This window comes from Aulonocara sp. 'chitande type north' Nkhata Bay, linkage group LG19 (assembly GCF_057382095.1).
Source record: "Aulonocara sp. 'chitande type north' Nkhata Bay isolate Kocher_YH1m ecotype deep benthic linkage group LG19, A_spYH_male_GT1.1, whole genome shotgun sequence".
NCBI classification, from domain to species: Eukaryota; Metazoa; Chordata; class Actinopteri; order Cichliformes; family Cichlidae; genus Aulonocara; species Aulonocara sp. 'chitande type north' Nkhata Bay.
In genome coordinates, this window is record NC_141362.1 from 18,621,944 (window position 1) to 18,645,132 (window position 23,189).

The following is a 23,189-nucleotide window of genomic DNA, read 5'->3' on the forward strand; positions in this document are numbered from 1 at the left end:
CGTGAAAAGAGGATGAGAGCTACTTATTATTCAGACCAAAACCCTGTGATTGTTTCTGACCTTGGCGTAGGCCTTCGTCTCTGCAAATTTAATCTTGAAATCAAACATCTCTGCTGGCGGCTGCTGCTGCAGCTCTGCTGAGGCTTCCTGCTGGCTGGTCAGCTCTCTGTTCACCTCCTGCAGCAAACACATGAGAACAATCGTGACTGACTGACTGTAGGACACCAACACGTGATTAACAGGTTAGATGTGAAAACACATTTTACATATTTCCTCTACATGTTTACCTGTAGGTGAGCTGTGAGCTCGCGGTACTTCTTGATGGTCTGCTGGTAATCGGCTACGGTCTCCTGTGCGGCTTCAACTCGTTTCTCTGCCTCTCGGACTCTCGCTGCTCCCAGATCCAGCATCTCCCTCAGCTCCAGCTCCGTCTCTCTGGCGTTCTCCTGCAGCTCGTCGTTCATCTCATTTATAGCTTCCTGCACAAAGGAGATGTGCACACAAACAATCAGGGCCACCTCCTTTTTTTGAATTTGATTTTTGAAATCTGTCTCTGTTTTTCTAGATCAATTAATTCTTGTGGGATAATAATGAGATTTTGCAGCTTGTATAAACTCATGTTTTGTTTATTCTTGGAAAAAACAACGTTCTTTAATGACAGGCACAAGACAGACGAGTTTCTTGTGTAGGATCATATGATCATTGTTCTAGGTCAGTGCACACCAAAGGAGCACTTTAATCCAACAAAAGCTGCAGTGATGACAAACACCAGATGGCTCCAAATGCATATTAATGACCCCGGCCCCATATTATTAATGAAATGAGTCAGCAAACAGCAATACTTCAATTTTTTCAGACCTTATTACTATGAATGTATGCAGGTAGGCCAGTCTGAGCAGTAAAACGAGATAGTGAGAAATAAATCAGAGTGTTTATGGACTGAAAATCACTTTGGGATTTTTTTTTTAGCCATGTTTGTTCTGGGCGATTGTCACTCACCAGATCTGTGACTGTCTCTCTCAGCTCTCTGACTTTCTCCTCCAGGTCCAAGTTCCTCTCTGTCAGAGTCTCCACCATCTCCTCTGCGCCTAAGGCTGCATCCACCTGAAACAGAGCACATGTTGTTTTTCTGCTGTTATCCATCCCACGAATTAAAAGATCACAGGCCTGGGGGGAGCTACCTTTCACTTCCTCTACATACAGCTGAGTCATAAGGTCCACTGACCTGCTCTTTCAGCTCATCGATGGTCTTTTCTGCCGCTTTCATCTCTTCCTGCAGTTTCTCCTTCTGGCTTCTCAAACAGTCAAGTTCCACGTTCTTCTTCTCCATCTGCTTCTGCAACTTCACGTGTTCCTGCTTCTCTGACGCAGACAGGTCACGCATCCTGGACACAAAAACACGCATCAGTGTTTTGGAGCTTGTAAAGTTCTGAATTAAAGTTCAGTTCAGTATAATTGTGGCTTTCATGAAGACATCAGCGGACCTACCTGACCAGAGCTTCCTTCAACCTGCTGTTCTGCTCCTCCAGCTGTTTCACATGGTAACTGGAGGCGGCACCATCTGAGCCTGACAGAAACCCAAAAACAATACAAAAAAGAAAAGCTCGTCATTAAAGCTTGCAAACTTTTCACTCTAAATTGATGTTCATTTTACATACTTTAAAACCCAGACTCAAACTTCAGTATTTGTATTGATTGTTCATGTCCTGATTTAACAGAAATGAGGCCTGGATACAACATCTGCAATGATAAAATCAGCTCTTCAGTACCTTTCTCCTCAATCTCATGCTTGAGGATCTCCAGGTCCATGGTGAGCTCATCCACTTTCTCCTTGAGGGAATCCACCTCCAGCTGCAGAGACTCTGCTCTCTCCTCAGCCATCTCCTTATCCAGCGTCGCCATCTCGATGGCGTCCGCTGTGTCCGACATTTCCTCCATATAACGCTCCTTTGCCTCCAGAGCTTCTTTAGCCTCCTACACACAGAAAAGCTTAGTTTCAACAAAGTATTACATAACTGCATGTTATTTAAACTGCATGCAAATCGTATACTTTTCCCCTTATTCCCCTTTAATAATAATTTTACAGAAAGTAAGAAGGTATGTGGCAGCCAGGTGCTGTTAATCAAACACACTGTGAACACTTCACCAAAATAAATAAATAATCTGCAATAAAGGTTGAGATAAGTTTAGGCCCAATAATCTCAAAACCTACAGACTTAAATTAAGAGTAATTAATAAGATTTTTAAATTTGTAGTTCATTGGAAGCTAAGGAAGGAATGCAATTGCTGGATAGTTTTTGTTAGCAGTCAACTGCTGCTTTTTAACACTTTTTCAGCTGAGCCTGAGCATCTACACTCCCCTCCCTCCTCCATCTGTGGCTCCTTACCCTCTTGGCCTCCTTGAGCTGCTTCTGCAGTTCGGCCTGCTGCTCTTGCATCTTGGTCTTCCACTCCTGCAGCTGCTCCAGCTGGATCTTGTGCTTCTCCAGCTCCTTCAGTTTTGCTTTGTCCTCCGTGCGCTTCATCTTCAGGGTCTCCAGCTTCTCCTCCAGATCCTTCACTTGATTACGCAGCGCCTCCTCTTCCTGGGTAACAGTTATATGGACAAGATGAAGGGGAAAAGTGAGATTTAAATAAACACATATTAGAGGAAACTCTCTAAAACACAAAAGGAGGATTCAAACTTCCATTTTCTTTTCTTTTTATGAATCATTTCTCTTTAATGATTCTTCAGAGTGAAGACCGAAAGCAGTGAATCAGGTTTAAAGTCTTGTGTTAGAAGCACTTACGCATTAAATATTAAACCTGCAGAAAATTCACCTGTGGAGAGAAAACACACGCACACACACACATGCTGTATTACACATCCAGTGTGCACACACAGATAATCACACTCCTCTAAACACTCTCTGAATCCTGTGATAAACGTGCAGCAGAGACAATCACTGCACACACACAGGTTAAAAAAGGAGCCACGCCTCAGCTGATTAAAACGTTAGTGAGAGCAGAACAACACTTCAATACTTCAAGTGCAGAAACATCACATCACACCACCTCGCTGCACCTGTGTTTCCATAGTGACATCTTCCTGAGGGGACAAAATACCAATTAGACTGATTATTCCGACTTTAACATTTCATTAAAAAAAAACAAAAAAAAAATCAACACACTCAGAAGGCGATTTTTACAAAAGGTTGATGTGATAATCTCTGATGTTTAAATACAACTTAATATGCAAAAGAAAACGAGAGACACAGATAAAATCTTGGTGTTGATTTGTTATCAGCACATTAACAGGCAGATAATTCACAAAAACAAAGGTAAATTCTGTCACGTTGCCTAAAAAGCGTTTCAGGCCTTCGGCTCTCGTTCTGACTCTGCTGGATGATGTCAACACAAAGTGACAGCTGGGTCAAAAAATACACTTAAATTTAGAGGAGAGATACTGACAACGTTGTCACATCTGATTTTACTCCTTCGCTGGGCTTGTGTGGGTTATACTCAGAGTCCACTGACTGTGGTGGTACATTAAATCCTGCTAAACAAAATGTATGAATGAATTAATGTGACTATGGGTAGTGCCTTTTTAAGCAGGCTTTGCTCATTCGCATAAATACTTGTTGTGGACTAAGTGCTGCCACAGAAGCTTCCTTCATAATGGGTCAATAAGCATTCAAAGAAAAGAAAAATGTATAGATAAACAGTAAAACACATCAGATCTGTCCAACGCAGGGTGAATAGAACTTCTGATCCAGACACACACTGACCTTGCTGGGGATGGGAGCTGGAGGGTTTCCAGGGGAGTGGAGGGTGGGGATGACTGGAGCAGCCAGGGGGGTCTGTGCCGGCGTGCTGGGCTCGCTGCTGCTCATCTCCCCAGCAGAGGCTGAAGCCGAGCCAGACGCGGCCCCCTTCCCTCCTGCAGGTCGGCTGGGCTGCTGAAGGAATCGAGAAAAAAGTCCAATCAACAACAAGAATTACATTTTTTTTTTTTTAAAAGAGAGAAACACTTTGCAAAAAGCAGCTAAGAGTAAATCATTTGTGTGGATGAGGCCAAAAAAGGTGTCCCTCTGCAAGCTGACTGCATTTAATTATTGTAGTTGGGGTTTTTTTGGCTTGACAGCTGTGATTCAGGATGTGGTGTCTACAAGCAACATGAGAAGAAGCACCATGAGAAATGTTAATAGCTGCATCTGACTGAGTTACAGTGCTGTGGAAAAGTCTTCCCTCATTTCTTTATATTTTCTTTCCAAGGATCCCGATTAAACAGGACAACTTTTAAACTGTACCATTAAGCACATTGTTATTAACAGACTGCAAAAAAAATGTATAGCTCAATAAAATAAATATGTTGAAGAATAAAACATGGTCATAACAACACGGTCTTTAAAATTGTACGAACTCTGCCATAGATGCTGCATTTTCTTTCATGTTTGTGCATGATTTAATTAATCACTGCACCTCTTTCTCTTTCCAAGCGAAATGTAAAGACATTGGGTAAAGTTCACCACTTTTGCACTGTGCTCTTAATTTAACTCAACTTTGGGGCTGGATTTAGCTTCTCTATAAAATCACCTACATCAAAATAATTGTTAAATTATTTATCATTACATTTTTTTATTCTACTAGCTGAGACCTGAACATCTGTATAATATTAAATGTCTATACAGTATATTAACAGATATTTGATTATTCATGCTCATTGTTTTGTTAGCTTCAGACCTTAAAAAGAGAATTTCAGTTTATCTAAAAATTGACTGAGTTGTTTATTAGCTGTTGTAAATTTCCCAAAGAAATATACAAATGGGCCCTTCTTCAGTAGAACTCAATAGTGACCTCAGACACAATTAAGACCTTAAAATAGAGAAAACAAATACCGATGTAATACTAAATGAGAAGTGCTAAAAATATATGAAAAAAGGTGTGCAGCAGATGGAAAGCAATAAGAAATAAAGCAAACTTTAGATGAATAAATGTAGTGTTGACATAAACATAAGATGTTTTAAAAAGTGTAAAATCTGTAAGATTAAAGTGGACCATCTTTTATGCTTTTGAACAAAAATATGATTCGTGTTATGAGTTATGTGCATAAATCTGATCTGCCTCGTGAAGTGAAAATAATAATCGCATGTTCAAATAACGCAGGCTGACAAAAGGTGGAAACCCTGATGATGTTGAAGACTGGGCTCACCTTTGGCCTTCTGGCCGTGGTCTGAAGAAGAGGAGAGGAAGCAGGTAAAGGTCAAAGGGCAGCAGGAGGAGAGGAGGGAAGGGAAGGAAACAAACAACCAGGGTTAGTAATTCAAGGCAAAGTCATAGTAAAGAAAGATTCCAAAAAAATAAAAAGTAAGAATGAGTGGATGAAGCTGATATGACTTTAGGCCATTGTTGAATATTTGCTGCTTCACTCACAGTTGAAACCCTGTTAATGTATTCTTCTTGACAAGACGCCCCTACTTATATTACTATCATCTATCATAATAACATCTACACAGATCTCTGCTCTGTTTCTCTAATGATCTTTATTGTCTTAACTCATCTCTGGGCCTCATCTCATCCACCCATATGACCACAGTCTTGGCAACAACAGAGACACTGACTGGTACTGCCGCTGTGACCTCAATGACCGCATTGTATCTCAGTTAGCTTCATCTATGTCGAACTACACTCATACTGCTGAGGTAACAGCAGCATTCAGGTACAACATGTGTTTCAGACATGCTACACCGCAGGGTGGATGACAAGATTTGCAGTTGAGCTTGTAAAGAAACACTTTGCACTGTATAACACACATGGGTTACACTATTTTTGATTTCCTACCTCGAGGATGACAATGACAAATGCAGTTAAACTATAGATTCCCTGGTAACTTTTCCACAAGTCTTCAGTCACCCAGGCCTATAGACTAGCCAACAATCCCCTGTGAGGAATGTGTATTCCTCAGTGGGTTGGAGAGTGGTTTTTGAAACCAGTTGCAAAGTTGCTGCAACACAAATGCCCTTGTGATTGGTTTTGGTAGCAGACTACCACGGCCGACTACAGTTTTCATGGAAGATACCAACTTGTCTGCAAACACTTGCCATCTAACCACTACCAGTAGTAAAACTTATGCAAACTGGGAATGCCTCCAAAATAAGAGATTGAAAGCAATACATTTTAAAACTTTTACTTTGGTGGTCTCCATTTATGGTTTGTGTTACACTCTGTAGTTTTACGACTGCTTAGCAAGTATTTGGGGAGTATATGCAGACAAGCTGGCATCTTTCATAAGTCTGCAAGGAGGTGCTCGGTACAGCACTGTAACCCAACTTCACCTACTAACAGCAAAAAACCTCCAACATTCGACTGGTAGAAATACATTTTTCCCCAACTAACCAAAGGTTATCAGGGCTTCATAGACTGATCTCTAGGCCCAGGTTACATGACCTAATTATTTTCCAGCGACATGAAACTGAGAAACTGAGTCACTATTCAGCAGATTAAAATCATAGTCTGTTTTTCTACAACATACTAAAGTTCAAATTATTTTCTTTAAAGATCCTGGAAGTAAGTCTTGCGACTAGTAAGTCTAGATTTGCACATGGAAAAGATTTCTAATATATTACAAATGTACCAATTAACCATTGTCTCTGTTACCTGTAATTAATGTTAAATTACAGAGGAAACAATCTTTGACGATACCAGAAAATTCTGAAGCATTCAGGCACTGCTACAATAAATCTACAGTTAACAATATTAATCTTTTCTTGTGACTATCACTTCATATTAAAGTACGTCTATGATGATGATTTAAACTTAACCCAAGCCTGACCAGACACTTGTATACTTTCTACCATATTCATGTAAAATGATCTGTTGCATCCAATTATCTTCCACTATCTGCCCTCAGTACACTCAATCAATATCCATCTCCATCTGGGCTTTGGCTTGTTATTGTTCTTTATTGGATTAAAGCACTACCATCCAACAGAAACTTGCCCAAGCTTATAGCTGTACCACCTAAGATCTGTCAGTCCTCTTAAACCACCATGTTGTGCTATAGTTGCCAGAACAAACTGTACTCAAACCACATCTGCCTGCCTGCCACATCTGCAAACAGTGATGGAAATCAACGTATAGTCTTGAGTAAGACATAGCTTCTGTATGATGAGGCTAAATAAAACAATAAATATGATACAAGGCAACTCAACAACTGCAAACACATGTAGAAGCATGGACAGCTACCGACAGCATGGGCAAAATAAACTTAGAAGTCAAAGAAAGAGCACAGCTGAGCTGCAAACACTTTTACTTTTATGCTGGGAATATTAAATATCAATGGTCTGGGGAAAAAAATGGGAAAAAAGGCAATTCCACCTTAAACAAAATGAGGACACATGACCTTTACAACAGCTCTGCCAACAAAACGAAAAGGATGATAACATCAACACAAGAAACCCAACAGAAAAAGAGCATCACATGGAGTTCTGTACCTTCCGGGGTGCAGGAGTCTGTCTCATCATTTTTGCAAGGGAAGAAGACATACACACACACGGTCACCCAGAAACATACAAACACACACACACAAACAGGAAGCTGATAAAACAGGCAAAGATCCACAGACAGCGGGTTCAGAACAGACAGGCGGAAAGCTGAAGCTGAACAGTCAGACAGGCAGCGGCTCAGGCCGGGGAGCTGCAGTGGTGCAAATGGCCGCGGCGATTTATTCCCAGGCTCCCCCTCCCTCCTTCTGTTCGTCCCTTCCTCCTGCTATCGTCCTCCTTTATGTCCTCTTTCTCTCATAATCCATTTGCCGGCGCCCTCTGTCAGCACCTCTCTTCTGCTCTCGCCTCTGATTAGGACTCGAACATCCCTCTGCCACGAGCCTCCAGCCTGCTGCCGTTTCCTGCTACACCGGAGACGCCTCTCCTCCCCTAACCTCTCTCTCCAACCCTCTGTCTCATTTCCCCCCCTCTTCTCTCTCTCGCTTGTTGGGATTTGTCAGCTGCTCCTGCATTACATCACTGTGTGCCCTCCTCCCTCCCTGCTGCTCACCCACTCATCACCACCTCTAACACAGACAGACAGGGGGGAGGGAGGGAGAGGGGGAGGGAGGGATGGGTGTAAAGTGGTGATTGGGGACAGACAGGGGAGGAAAGGGATGATGTGAGGGAGAGGAGGGCGGGACTGTAAATGGAGGTGAGAGGGGAAAATGAGCAGCCATGCTGATGCAAGCCTCTCTTATCTCCTAGCAACGCTGGCAGATCCTCAAAAAGGTTCATTAAAATGAGGCTGATGAAAACAAAAGGGGTGGGGGGTGGGGGGGGGGGGGGGGCGCGACACCTGAGCGGCTTTATGAGGTCTACCTTTCTTAGTGAGTCTTGCTATTTTTGAACTGCGCCTAACCGTGCTTTACATAGACACATACCCAGAGTACAGAGGTTAAGAAAGCCTCACATAAAAACTCAGAAATGCAAACATCATGACAGCCAGAGATAAGATCCGAACTTTAAAAGTAACATTAACTGTAGCAAAAGGATTTTTTTTTTTATTTAAAAGGGAGATTTAATAGTTCGACAGTCTCCTAAAGAGCCGTCTAAGGAAGCAATCGTGATACCTTCCTCACTAATCTGTTGCTCTGCACCAACAGCTCAGCAGGAAGAGAGAGGGATATCTAAGAGGATTAATCCACAAAGTATAAGATACTCTGATTAGTTGTGAGCTTTAAACCTCGAATACTTTCACGTCATGGGCAAAAATAACATGGGGAGAAAATGTCCAATGAGGTTTTAGTAAACGGGCGATGTTTAAGAGTATTAGGAATCTGATTGTGGAGAGAAAAAAACAAAACAAGCAACAGGACGTCAGGCAGCAGAGGCAGAAAGAAAAACAGCTTATGAGTATCTATTACAGAGCAGCTTAGAGAAAACTGTCCTGTTCAAATATTAAACATATCTTTTCATAATCCACTCAAATTCTCTCCAGCACACAGACTAAGTGCTACTCTGAGAGCGATGGAGTGAGAGCGGCCGACAGACAGAGTGGATGCGGAGATGGGTGGAGATGTATCAGGTTCCTGCTTTCCCAGCACACAGAGGGAGGATCGCTGCCTCCGAGGTCACTGCAATGCAGCTTCAACGAAACGAAAGGAGATAAAATTACTGTCCAGAAAGCATAAATAAGCCCAAAACCTTAGCTGAGAAAAATAATGGCTTATGGGTCAAGCTTCAGAACAGCAGTACAAAAGCATTTTACTTTGCTTTTCCTTCGCTGAGTTTCCATTTTGGTCTTGTCTAACATTTCCTACTCTTCCTCAGTTTCACCGGCTCTGTGACTGAACATTTGATCCTCCTGCTTTAAAGTTCCCTCCTGATGTTCAAAGTCAGCTTGCCAAGGAGGAGATGCAGACCAGGAGACGATAAAGAAGAACCGAGCTGACGGGAAATCTATACTCTGCAGGTTACTGCAGGCAGGAGGGCAGCTCATTTCACCTCAGTCGCATTCTGACATTTTCAAGGAACGCCTGCATGTATGAGTCAGCCAGGAATGACAAAGAGCAGCGGACAGCCAGCTTGGATCTCATGATAGACGTGTGGGAACAAATACAATATTATAAGGAAATTATATTTTCTAACTTTGTGGCTGGTCTCAAAATTATTGTGTAACAGGATAATGTACACACCACCCTGTCTTTAATAAAGACCTTTATTAACAAGAGTAATAGGGAGTGGTGCAACAGATGGTCCAGCCCTCACAGAGCAGTGAAGTCAGCATCATGCAGTCAGTGTAGGATTACATGAAAAGACAGAAGAACTGCAGTTCTCTAAGATGCTTCAAACAACCTTGGAAACTTGGTGACGGTCACACCAAAGACTGGTTTAATTTAGTTTGTTCTCTTAATACTAATGCTTTAGTTAGTAATAAATTAAAGTGATTTAGTAAGGCTTTCATTCAAGAATCAAAGGCTGAATCACTGGACTTTTCAACAACAACCGAACTAATCCATCTCATTCACAAAAACAGAGACTTCAGGGTTTAATATAAAAGTGTTAACTTCCATAATAGGTTGCAAGATATGTTAATGTTATCAAAAATGCGTGAATATACAACTTAGTATCTAGACTGAGCAGAAATATCCCAAAAGTGACAGAGGAGTGAATGAGAGGGCAGGACCAAAACCCATGAACCCCAAAACATGTCCTGATCTTTACAGTTATTTTTATTTCATGCAATTAATCTGCTGCAAAAAATATCTATTGCCAACCAAAAAGTCCAAAGCTAAGGTGTAGAACATAAGATCCAGAAACGGCCTGGCAAAGACTCAAATCTGGCCGGTCTTTGGAGAATGTGACGGAGGATATACATTTTTGAAAGTATTTTTTACAACATTTCCTACTAAACAAAGACCTCCCCATGGCCATTCATTCAACACCAAAGTAATTAACCAATAGAAAAACAGTTAAGTAAGACAATTTCCTGTTTTTTCATTGTCTACTATACATTTTTTTTAAAAGTGTGTCTGTGAATTAACAAAAACATTGTGCTTTACAATTACAGGACAGTGTGGGTAACATGCTGCCACAACTTCTACACCTTTTACAGCCTGTAAGACACAGGTGACCCTCCCCTCCCATACAAACCAAACAGCAGACCATGGCTTTAACGGGTGGGGGGAGATCGTAACAGTTGTGTTGACAGATTTCTTTATCATGTAGAAAACCTGAGACATACTGTTTTCTTAATTTGATATTGCGGAGATTAAATGTGCAGTTAAACTTCTTTACACAAGGACACAAAGAGGATTTTCACCACTGTGGCCCATCCAAAAAGTGCTGTATGTGGTGCATAATGTAAAATCTGTTTGACATCCCTGGTCAGAAGCCTAAGATAGTTACATGATAATGATGGACTGCTTTTTGTCCTTTTTGTTAGCTCGTGTGTGTCATTTTACTTTTATAGATGCAACCTTGCAGAGGAAGTAGGTGGTAAGTGGTAACCATTATTGTTAAAAAACAAGGGTTCCATGCAGGAACCACTGCACGTTCACAGAGCCTCTGAAAAACCTTTGGACACTTAGCAAACTTAGCATGTTTGAATGTGCACAGAAAGCAGAAGACCAAGCAGACAATGTTGGACAGAGCTGCACCGAACAGAGAGCAGAGAGGGCGGTGAGGTGATGGGACACAGCTTTCATTCATACAAACACAGAGCGCTTCAGTACAGAGACCAGAGATGGCTGCGAGGAGTCATGGGTAAAATGAGGGGTGAGGCTCTGTTGCCATGCAGCAGCGAGGCCATTCAGAGCCACGGTTACCACGGTTACTACGGTCATCATCATAACATTACCACTGTACCGAGGTTAGAGAAACATGCAGCACCTTTTTGGGTTTCACTCCTCGCTGCGTCGGTCAAAGGAGGTAAGGAGACGAGGAAAGGAAGGAGGAGGGAGGGAGGGTGAAGGTTAAAGATCAGGAGTTTGTCAGCAGCATGCCAGAGGTGATGGGAACTGTGGTGGTTTGGACCTGTGTGTTGGACCTCAATAACTTTCACAAACACAAATCTCTTCATACTCACTTCTTCATTCTCATTTTGTTCATTTTCTCCACATTAAAAACACATTAAACTACACTTTCGTGTAAAAATATTTTCATTGCCTATTATTAAAATAATTTGAGCCATTCTCCCATGGCTGGTCAACAAAAAAAATGATTCTTCCATTTTCTATGACACAAGCAATAAAAATGGAAACAATGAGATCCTACAAATACAGTATATGTAAACATGAAGTACTACTTCTTTCAAGGGTAAGGTTTTACATATTAGGACATAAAAGATTATCTGGTCATTACCAGGTATTAAAATTAGATCAACACAACCTGAGATGAACAATAAACAGGACACAGTACAAGTTGTAATATATTTAACAAAAACTGAGTGAAAAATCAGAAGCAGCCTGTGAAAAACAGAAGCACACCCCATGATTCAGTACCTTGTAAAACCACCAACAGCAACAAAAACCTGAAGTGACTGTTTTCACTTTATCACTTACTAAGGACCAGATTATTTTCATTATGTCCTCATACATGAAACCTTACAGTTAACTTTCTTTTTACAATGACCGTACAATTTGCATAAATAAAACAACATATCTGGTCACAGAAAAAAGTCATTTAAATGTGACTAATTTGGAATATACTTTTTAAATCAAATGCCTCCGTTCTGGTTTCCACTTGACAGAGTGAACTTATCATTACAGGTTATTCCCTGTGCAAAGATTCTCTCAAAATGCTGACATTTGAATCCAGGACTGTCAGTGGATTAACCTTTAACAGCAAAGAGATTTTTTTTTCCTTGATGTGTACAACTTTAAAGTTTAATTCAAACTCAAAACTTCTCAAAATTCCTTTAAATCCAGATATCCATACATCACTATAGTCACATCCATAAACCATGTTTGCTTTTGCTCTTTTCATCAAAAGTGAACTCACACCATATTAACAGACTGCAGGTTTAAGGTAAATTTAACCAGTATACTTCTCTTCAGCACCAGATTTCTATTAAAACATATAACAATTCCTATGAAAAATTACTGCAATGGATTTAAGTGTCAGTTTGACGTGAAGGCAAAAGTCAAGCACACTAAATAAATTATTAGTTAGATCAGTGCTTTTTTACTCCTGAGTCATGGCTCTGATGTGCTGGATTCTTTCTACATTTTTCTTAGTGTCTACCAAACATGCAGAGTAACACTGGACTTACGTGAGTAAACGGCGCCCTCTACTGGACAGAGAGAACTCATTCAGCTCTAGAGCTACAATTTGGTTTAGCACATTTCTGAATTTGGTAAACTCAGATTAAACTGTAATTGCATTAAGATGAATTAAATGGAAATATTTACAGATGTAAATATGCAAGAGCCTCATATAATATTGCATATTGTTTAATAATCCCATTACTTTATTTTTTTTATTGTAAATTAAAACTAATTACCACATCACAGTGTTATGTTACACTAGTTTCATGTAGGAATCACCTTTTAAATTCCCAGCCATGCTATGAAGAAGCCAAATTAAATGTTAATCTACTGCAGGCACTTTCCCCAAACACCTGATCCTAACAAAACCTAACAAAACAGCAGCCGTCAGAAATAAATTAAATATCTCACATATGAATCTCCCTGCAGAGTGCAAATCGCCAAACAATAAACACCAACACATAGCACTTACTTTAGTACGTCTATGTGTGAGTGTGTGTGTGTGTGTGTGCAGGTGGAAGTCTGTATGCATGAATGTGTGTACGTGCAGTGTGGGTGTGTGTGTATTCAGGTGTCAGGCGGCACACGTTTGCCTCGGCTTTCCTGCAAACTTTGCGTCACAGTGCAGCGTTATCTGACTCACCAGTTTAGCAGACTTGGCTGACTCCAGGATTTCTGACGAGATAAAGAAGAAACACATTCCCAGAACATTAAGATAAAAATCTTTAAGAGTTATAAAAGTCCCACAGCAGGCTATGGCGCAAACAGAGTCAACATAATTTATTGTTCATTCACCAGATGGTCAAACCTGACTGGCAGCTGTTGAAACCTGTATGCACCCTTATTTAAAATTCACTTCTCCATGCCCTTTTTTCCCTACTCAAGTTATTGAGGGAAAGTGTTATTTGCATGCTGGTGATCTCACCGTCACTTTCAGAGCCCCATTTACTTTCAGACAAAAGCCAGATCGTAAGACAATAACTTTTCTTTCTGGCTTTCAGGCTGGCAGAGTTCCAAATTAAAGGCCCTAACTCACATAATGGCTGCAGCAGCAGGTAAGAGAGACAAAAATCTGCATCCTGGAAGATTTGTGTAATAGTAATAATCTGAATAATGTCTCTTTCTTCCACTCACACAAAATAAAACTAATAGAAATGTGATTGTGGTTTACAAACTTGCGTGTCAGAGATTATTATGAAAGGGCGACAGAACCGGATGTTCCAATGCCGATATTTTCTTGTTTTCAGTTGGCTGATTGATTTCATTTGTGTCTTGGAGGCCCTTCATGTTTAAAAATAAGAAAATATTGGCAATAAGGCAGAGGTAAAATTACAATGTGTACAATGTGTACAATGTGCCTTGCCGCAAATTAGCAACAACAGGCAAAACAAGAGAAAACTGTAAAGTTGAGACCCACAGAGGCTGAATATATTTGAAGATATGAAGATGTAATATGGGAAGACTTGGGAAGGCATGTTATAAGAATTCAATAACATTGAATGGATAACGGTAAAGCCAGAGTGGATATAAAACTCACTGAAAAAGGTACCAGAACAAGAGACAGACATTTTTTAAATATATTTATGGGGTGTAAAAAAAAGTAGCTCACCTAAATAGACTGGAGCCTTTTGAATGTTATTACTTATACCTGTCAGCTACACTTACTGCTCATCTTTCCCTTTGCATTTTGGTGCATAGCAGCATTTACAGAAGCACTCAGCGTTTCAAGGCCTTTTCTTCGCGTCACTGCTTTAAATGAAAAAGTGTCTTGTTGCCAGGTTACATCTGAATCAACTGTCCAGTCTCATTTAATCTGCCTTTTCATGGCCCAGATGTCCATCAAAAATCTCACAAAAAAAGTGTTTACCACTGAAACATCACGAGTTTAGTGGGGAGAAAATAATGTGTTATCCACATATATGTGTGTTAAAATCTCAAATCCACATTGGGATCCACATTCATAATTCCCTCACTTGATAAGACATGACATGATAACATATTTCCTCGTAATGTTAATCTGCTGTAGATCGTTTTATGTTTTTTAGACCTGCCACTTCTTTTGTCCTTCATTTATCCAGTTTCCTAATTTTTCTAAGGACATGCTACACACCAAGTTTTCAGCTAATAAGTCTTTCGAAATCACCTTATTTGTGCAAAAAAAATCAATTTTATGCCTGTTAAACTATGTTATCTTTAACATTTTATATAGATTCAAGAAGTGGAGCACATTACATGTTCTTGTGACAGGCTGTTAGTAACAACATGCATAAAATGGGAATTTAAAGTTTGTTCTGTGCCAAGTTATCTGTAATGCGTAGAGACATAGACACAAGTTAAGTGCCTTTTTTATGCTTGAGCGATTTACGGGTCAGTGTTACGTGACTTTAAAAAAATAAATATATAAAAACATTCCTCTGAAAACAGCCAGAGAAATGAAGTTTGGAGAACTACTGCTCAAAAGATTTGCAAAAAAGTCGGGCTCCTTAGAAGACAAATACAAAGATATGAGGGGTGGCTCAAGATATAGCAAAGTACTCTTAAATAAAGACACAGCTATTGTTTAAACTGTGGCATGATCATCACCTTTATCTATAAAGCACTTTAAAACAACCACCGATAAAGATTTTGACATCTGGTGGTGGCTAACTTACCGTACGTGGGATTCAAATCCACAATTTTTACTTGTTATTCACTCATCACATAAGTAAAACCAGGCAGCATCCCTGTAATAAGATACTAAATGTACCAAAGTGCTTTTATATCTTAGATCTTCAGCTGTCTATCTAAACTACAGCAGGAGAGCAGGTGAGAATAAACCCTGCTTATTGGTTTCAAATATGGCATGCACACTTACTATCAGGCTCTATAAGGACAGGATAGACTGGATTTTACTGTGTTTGGGCATTTTTTTTTATTTTACTGATAAAGCAGTACCAGCAGAATACTAAAGACGACCTGCAAATATGACCATCTGGATGTGTGTGTGCGTTCTCACCTCGTTTGGGAACCTTGCCAGTGCCGGGCTCAGGTGTCTCAGGAGACGTTGTGTCTGCCCCATCATCTACCAGCTGGATCTGAGACAGCGGGAGAGAGACGTTTAGTCATGTCTTCCAAAAACACAACTGTGAGTGCTGCTGTTAAATGAAAGAGGTGACAGAGAAGAAGAGGCACAAGCGAGCCTTTTAAGCCAAGCAGGAGACACGCTGAAGAGGATTAGTGACACAACTGCTAATCTACAGTAAAGCTGAATCTTATGCATAAACGTGTAATTCTACATAGGTTTGATGTTTCTTTTTAGCATTAAATTCGTATCACTTTTTTTCAGCACAGTCAAAAGGTAAAAAGCTTTAACAGTTACTGGTAACTGTAACAGAACACACAAAGTATAAACTGTTCTCTGCTAACATTTAAGTACAACCACCATCACATTAATTGGTAATGATTTTTTAGCCCTGAAGTGGATGGATTTGACGAGCAGCCAAAGAGTGATTGATGTGTTTGGATTCAGCAATGTAGACATCTCGTTCTGATTTGATGACTGCAACAACTTTGTGTAATTTGATCATAATAAGCTACCGTAAAATGGTGCTTGTCCCAGCACTAAAACAAATAGAATTAAACTGACAGTCACAAAGACCGATATGACAATACTGCAAGTTACATTACACTGACTGTTTATTATTGTGAGCCCGCACATAAGAGATATCCTGCAGGTACCATTTCTTCCAATCTTTTGACTTTTTCTTTTTAGTAGTAACAGTCCAGTTCCACATTAGGTTGGCAACCCTAGAGATGTAGATTACAGTCATATGATTAACATAAACCTCACTGTAAACTTGCTCCTCCCAAACAGATTTATTTATTTATTGCCAGACTCAGTGTGGCCTATTCTCTTAGCGCTACTTATGAAGGATAAAACAGGTAAAGTAAGCCATCGTAATAATCACAGGTCCATAACCTTAGCCAGTATAATATTTCAGAAAGACTTTTGCAGGATAAATACATTTTTTAAATTTAAACCCAAACATGGAACTGGTCTGTGTATGTATATTTTGAAGGAAATTATAAACAAACACAAGAAAAGAAGTCATCAGTTTGTATTTGTTTTATTTCTATGCCTGCAAACCTTTGATTGTGTAAAACAGAGTTATTTTGCTGAGCTGAGTCATAAAGGGATGCCTGAATACATTGTGAGAGTTCTGATTTATAGTTGAATTATGGTCACATTATGCAGAATTTTGAGGGAGAGAAACTCGGAGCTGTTGCAGATCAAAAAGAATAACCAAAGACCCCGAAGCAACAAAAACCAAAAGCACCACAGAAGACAATAAAGGAAAATATCAGCCCACACACACAGCACACTGTGCCACATAAAAGGAAAACAAAATCTCTTATGTGTTAAAAAAAATAACTGGGGTAAAGACATTTACTTAATACACCTGTATTTACCTGTGACTGTCTCACAAAAATCCCATGATTCTCTTCACAGGTGAAGTAACGCTTTCCCTGTACGGTGCCGTCATTTTTGCCCTTGGCTTCATCCAGGATGACCCCCACCCATTTTCCAGAGGCAAAGAGGGTGGTCCCGATGTAGGCCACTGTGCCACGCTGCCCCTTCCCAATCACCTCCACCAGGGAGCCCACTTTGACGGGCCGCCCGCCCCCGTCTGAGCTCATCCTGCTGCTGCCACTGCTGGTGGTCTGGGTGGGATGAGGAAAGAAAACACAGACCTGGGCTGTTAAAACAGGCATTTATAATCAGCTCAACATCACAGGTGATTTAGTTTGAGTGGTATTAAGAGGTATTTAATGTTTAGCATTAGATTTAGGTTAATGTATTTATGTTAAATGCTACTGTTTAGTTTACTTTGAAAGAACCATTTTCCACATTGTGTTGGCAAAGGTTTGCAAAAAATTGATGTTTCACATTCAATAGATTGTCAAGATGACTGAACTGGTTGTGTTCTGGTTATATTTCTATATAAAAGTAAGGTCGCCAAACACTTGTGTCCTTTTGCAGTTAAATCATAGTCATGCAGAAACTCTGTCACAATTTGTGAGGGAACGTCTGAATTTCTTTAAAAAATAAAAATAAAATAAAAAGTTCAAATGAATTTGAAATTGTGATTTTCCCCAATTTATCACAGTTAATCATCACATTATAACAAACAACTGCATGTAACTACCAACTTAACCCAATTTAATCTGATAGCAGACTGACAGCAAACTGACTCAGTCTTATTGTTATTTTCTTGCACTCCTGATGCACCTAAGACCCTTAGAAGAGAGTAACTGACCGCGAGTGGTCACAGGCGTGGTCGCCGACCTTAACAGGCAACAATATTGCAAGATGATTGCACATGTTAATAGTAATTTTTGGTCAAGTTGCTGTTTTCAATCACTGTGTGACTGTAGCAAAGACCGATTAGCTCAGGGATTAGGGTTGGTTGGGTGATACAACAGCGGGTGCTTTTATGAGACACAGTGGCTCACCTTTGAGGGACAGAGGACCAGGCCTCATCCTGATGCTGCTCTCTCTAAATGTCAGTGCACGCTTGAACAGCACTGCTCTTTCTTTCTAGCTGAGGAGGCAAACTTTATGGTAATTCCATGGCAACAAACACCTGAGACGTCACAATGCAATTTGGATGTGTGAAGAACAAAATGCACACAAGAACGTTTTCAAATTGGCTTCAGCTACAATATTTTGTAATCAAATAATACTGCATAACCCAATTTACAGAGCAATGTCCTAGAATTGATGGTGACTCAGCAGAACAGTGCAGAGAGGAGCAGATATCATTCTCTGCTTCAGCTAAACACACACTGTCTATGTGTTGCTGTTTAACTTAAAGGTTAAACTACACAAAAACCTTTGTGAAAGTTTAACCAAAAACAGAAAAACACCTATAGCATGAAGACTCTTCGACAGACACTGTATCCTCTGCTGTCACTACTGCTGCAAGAAGCTGTGCTGTTATGTTAATTTGGGGCTTTTAATGATTTCTTAGAAGTGTTCATTTTCAGAGTGGAATGATAGTACATCGTACATCTTTACTGACTTTAACAAACAAGAGTTGCGTGCACAAGTTTTTTATCTAGTTTATTTTGGAATAACTGTAATCTACGCATGTTGAAAAGTATACAGCCTTAAATATATACATAAACTCGCTCAAATCTGGTAACAAGTGGTGATGAAGGTTCTAAAAAGAGGTCTGTGTCTTTTAACTTGATAATGCCAAGCCCTATTAACTTGTCGTTAGCGATCATGACTGACAGGAACTGATAGTTTTGCTTTGTCTGCATCTCACTGGACTGCCCAATAGTCATATAGGCACAGTATTAAAGTCGAACAAACTCAGTGAAGATCGAAGAATGAGTACAATTGCTTGACCTGATGATCCCGATGTTATTTGGATGAGTCACCACTCTGCCTTTGTCTGGAAAAAGACCTAAACTGTTATCATCAGTTGTGGGAAAATTGGTTAGGATCAACCCAGGAACCACCAAGGCTCAAGCCTGCCATGAGCTGAAAACTACAGGAACACCAGCATCTGTCATGGTCCTGGGACTGCTGACTCAGTGTTTTTGTTTTGATTAAGAGTTGCTTATGTTTCTGATTAATTCTTATTAAGATTTGCTAGTTCCTAGGTTTGATTTCTGTGCTCCCTCTGTTTAGTGTCTAGTCTGTGTCTCGGTGCCTGCCCTGGTCCCACATCTCCTGTCTAAGTTCCCTCTGTACCGTGTCAGTATCGGGTCTCTGAGTCTGTAAGTTCAGTTGTTGTGCTTCCTGTTTTACTTTGAAAGTCTGTGTCTGTATTCTGTGTTGCTTCCCTTGTCTTATCCTGCAGAATTAGTCCCAGCTGTGTTTCCCTTCTGTCTCCCGTTCTTGATTACCCCTGTCATCCCCAGCTTGTTGTCACGTCGTACCCTTTCCCTGTTGTGTCTTCACCGCTGTGTTACGATAGTTTTCTAGTTCTCCGTTCAAAGCTTAGCTTTCCAGTTTCCAAGGTAATGCTTAGTGCTTTGAGTTCTTGTTTTTTTGCCCTGTATTCATGAAGAGTTCGTCCAGCAATAAATGCTGCACTTTAGTTTAACCTTTTCCGAGTCCTGCATTTGGGTCCAATCTCCTGCCTTCCACGCAGCACAACATGACAGCGTCACTGTCCACAGTGAAGCCAGTTTCACGTTGCAATGGACTAAGAGCCATCTTTTGTGCCACCCAAGAAAGAAACCTCTGCTTCAAATCCACTACACATTGGGCCTGTGTAAAATCAACACCTTTAAGCTTGATTTAAATTTGTAGCTGCCCACATTAATAAATCAAACTAATTCTGGAGAAAGGTTTTTTGGTCAGACAGAACAAAGACAGCACTATTTGGTCACGACAAAAGGTATGTTTGAAAGAGTAAAGGTGAGGTTTTCAAACCTAAGTACACTGTACCAACTGTAGCATCATGCTCTGGGGCTGTTCTGCTGACAGTGGTACTGGTACACTGAAAAAAGTGAATGGAACAATGAAGGAAGAGGACTACCTCCAAATCCTTCAACTTCACCTCAAATCAACAGCTACGGTTGAAACTTGAACACAGTATTCTAACAGGACAATCATCTCAAACACACATCAAAACTGGTTTGGAATTTAAAAAAAGCAGGCTGACATTAAGTTTCTGGAACAGCCTTCCCAAAAGGAAGGCAATAAACCAGTTTAAAATGTAAATGAACTCTACCAATTTTTCCAAGAAATGTTGTCAAATATTCAGCCAAAGCACCTGGTCAAGGTGCAACCTGCTAAGGGACATTTAACCAAACTGGAGGTGGTTGTAACTTTTTTTGCCCTGTGTGGAATAGAGAAAGTCCAAAATAAATTTAAACTTGTGTTCCCAGTTCTTGCTTTTAAAGTCAATGAAGATGTATGCTGTACAATTATTCCACTCTGCAAAAAGAACAATTTAAAGAAATAATTCAAAGCCCTGTGACATGTATGTCCACAATGAGTCGATGTAAATTTCTGAACACAAATGTACATTATGGTCATTCTAGTTCTAAACATAAACCTCAAACATTTGACTTTACTTCTTGTTTTCTGTGACACACTCGCTCCAAAAATGTCCAAACAGTTAACACCAGCTGAACAAGTTTTCCAGTCCTGTTTTAGTGAGCCTCAGTTAATGTCCTCTCTGGCCTGCATGGTGATTAAAGTGGCGTCTAAGTCTACAGTGAAGGTCCTCAATAAAGGCAAAACGTATTATGAACAGGTGTCTACTCTCTTCAAAAGAAATCAACACAAGTACACTGGACTGCCATTTGTTCTTCAGATAGCAAAAGCTTCAAAAACAGTTGATGTGATTTATGGACCAAGACACACATTTTGTTAACTGGATTATAATTTCATGCGTTCAAGGAAACCCCTTTATTCAAACATGTGGCTTACCGTACTACATATTTGGTATAAGTTTGAACTTGTTAGCTTTTAGGTCTTCAAAATCTAATCTGATCATCTGCTCCACATAAAGCATGAAGCTTCCACTACATTGTGCATTATTCTTGAGTTTCAGTATTCATGAAAACATTAAAACATAAAATCTGGTTAAACCACATGCCTAAAGGTCTTAGACAATCAGTACCCTAATGTAAGGTCACTGAAACTTTGCATAGTATACATTGGAATGCTGTAAAGTAAGGAGCGCTTTGCACAATCACTCCAAGAATTTTAATGGTCATAAAATCCTGGCTTGAAAAACATATTTAAGTATAAAGTTGGTGTTTCAATGATTTAAAGGCACTCACCTCACACTGAATGAAAGTTACATACATGTATCTTTATTATAAACAACCATAGCTCCTCACACATAAAGTCAGACAGTCACTGCTGATATTCACTTAAGTGGCAGCTTTTATTCAAAGCCTGGATCCCCTTAATTGTTTAAAGTCGAATTAACTCCTCTTATAATTCATGACCAACATGGAGCGAGACATTTTAACTAGTCATGAGCAATAAATGATGCTTCCACAGTTTCTACGTCACAGCTGAGTCCTTGAAGCTTTTACTTAAAGCGTCAAATCACTTCAGTCTACATGGCTTCACAGGGCAACACAGCTCAACAATCTGCAATCACACATCCATCAGGGGATTATACTTGAAGTCATAATGAAAACTTGAAAGCTAACGAGTCTGTAATGATGTATTCACCGATGTTCAGTCATTGCTTAGAACCGTTTGCCATGTGCTGGAGGCAGAAGACCCAAGGAGGGCGTGCTGAATTATTTAGTGCCACTCTACTCTTACAACACATGCAAGGCTCGCACTGACTTTAAAGCTGAAATAAGATGAAAAACACGCATGTAGCTTTCTGATTGTCAGCACGATGTTGTATTTAAGCAAGAAAAGCTGTCATATGCGTGCTTGCCACAGACCGCCTCCATATAAGTTAAAATCCATACAGTCTAGGAGCTATTTTTGCTTAGTAAGCTGACATGTAAGATCACACACTGATGTCATCCCTCCCATTGACAGCAAAGTCGCCTGACTCAGACACGGATGACAAACAGGAAGTCTTCTGGGCTCATGGATTGTGTGTTTAGCTGATAACAAAAAGCGAGCCAACTACCTACCTACTAGTTCACAGGTCGTCAGAGTCAAGTCATAGCAAAGGTATGAGCTCTCAACATCGCAGCAGCAATGTTGATATTGCCCCAGAGGGGCATTTGAGCCGAACAAAGAGGCGACAATTCAGACAGAGGAATGCAGCAGTGAAATGGATTAGAAACCCTCCTATTGAAGGCAGGAATTGACAAGGAGGGGATGACAGAGTGAAACAAATCAAAGAAACCTTACAGAAACAATGGCCCGCTGAGCAGGACAAACTTAAACGCCACTCAGACCGTTCATTCAACTACCTTGAGCGTATATATATATCCACTCACCCGGGTGTACGTATTCCTCCTAGTGTGTGACATGATTTCTGGTTGCTGAGCCCCCCACTCAAAACTGCCAGTCTTGACTGAAAGAGCGTGTTATTGGGGAGAGCGTCAGCCAGACAGAAGGGGGTCGAGGAGAGGGGAGTGGGGTTCAGTGATGCTGCCGGAGCGTCTCCCTCTTCCTCTCTGTCTCCTTGCAGAATCACACCATCCCTCTCCTATTGCTCACAGTACAGCCCGAGCTCCCAAAACTCCACCGTCCCGCCTCTCTGCTGCCCACAAGCCAAAGTCTGCGGGAGCTTTTTTCACCATATCAGGAAGTCTCTGCTGGGGAGGATGCTGCCAATCCAGCCCTCTGATTAAAGGTGCCAAAGGCGAACAGCAGCGATATGAAGACGGGGGAAAAAAATAAAGCCAAGCTGGGTCTGCTGTGAGCGCATCAGCTGAGGGGCAGCACTGCACTGTGCTGTGTCTAAGCTGGCTTCTGCAGGAGGGAGGGTGGTTTAGGCCCAGACAGTGCTGCTGGGTCCTAAAG

The 23,189-nt window shown here is 40.5% G+C and overlaps 1 protein-coding gene across 7 annotated transcripts in view; it reads right to left on the reverse strand.

The window, feature by feature from the left end:
* Positions 1–23,062, reverse strand: part of LOC147306800 (dynactin subunit 1-like) — a 30,537-nt gene extending 7,475 nt beyond the window's left edge. The window contains exons 1-16 of one of the 7 annotated variants that reach the window (XM_086276032.1): positions 22,661–23,062; positions 17,183–17,434; positions 15,729–15,807; positions 13,377–13,408; positions 11,358–11,378; positions 7,473–7,490; positions 5,192–5,212; positions 3,768–3,938; positions 3,065–3,088; positions 2,388–2,585; positions 1,770–1,974; positions 1,489–1,567; positions 1,226–1,385; positions 1,000–1,104; positions 288–479; positions 61–177 (exon numbers count right to left, since the gene is read on the reverse strand). In XM_086276032.1, the coding sequence (XP_086132158.1) occupies positions 61–177; positions 288–479; positions 1,000–1,104; positions 1,226–1,385; positions 1,489–1,567; positions 1,770–1,974; positions 2,388–2,585; positions 3,065–3,088; positions 3,768–3,938; positions 5,192–5,212; positions 7,473–7,490; positions 11,358–11,378; positions 13,377–13,408; positions 15,729–15,807; positions 17,183–17,434; positions 22,661–22,693 (1,707 nt within the window). In that variant the 5' untranslated portion in view covers positions 22,694–23,062. Of the gene's footprint in view, positions 1–60; positions 178–287; positions 480–999; positions 1,105–1,225; positions 1,386–1,488; positions 1,568–1,769; positions 1,975–2,387; positions 2,586–3,064; positions 3,089–3,767; positions 3,939–5,191; positions 5,213–7,472; positions 7,491–11,333; positions 11,379–13,376; positions 13,409–15,728; positions 15,808–17,182; positions 17,435–22,660 lie in introns of all 7 variants that reach the window. The other 6 variants (XM_086276029.1, XM_086276030.1, XM_086276033.1 and 3 more) reach the window with 6 other exon arrangements.
* Between the last annotated feature and the right edge of the window lie 127 nt (positions 23,063–23,189).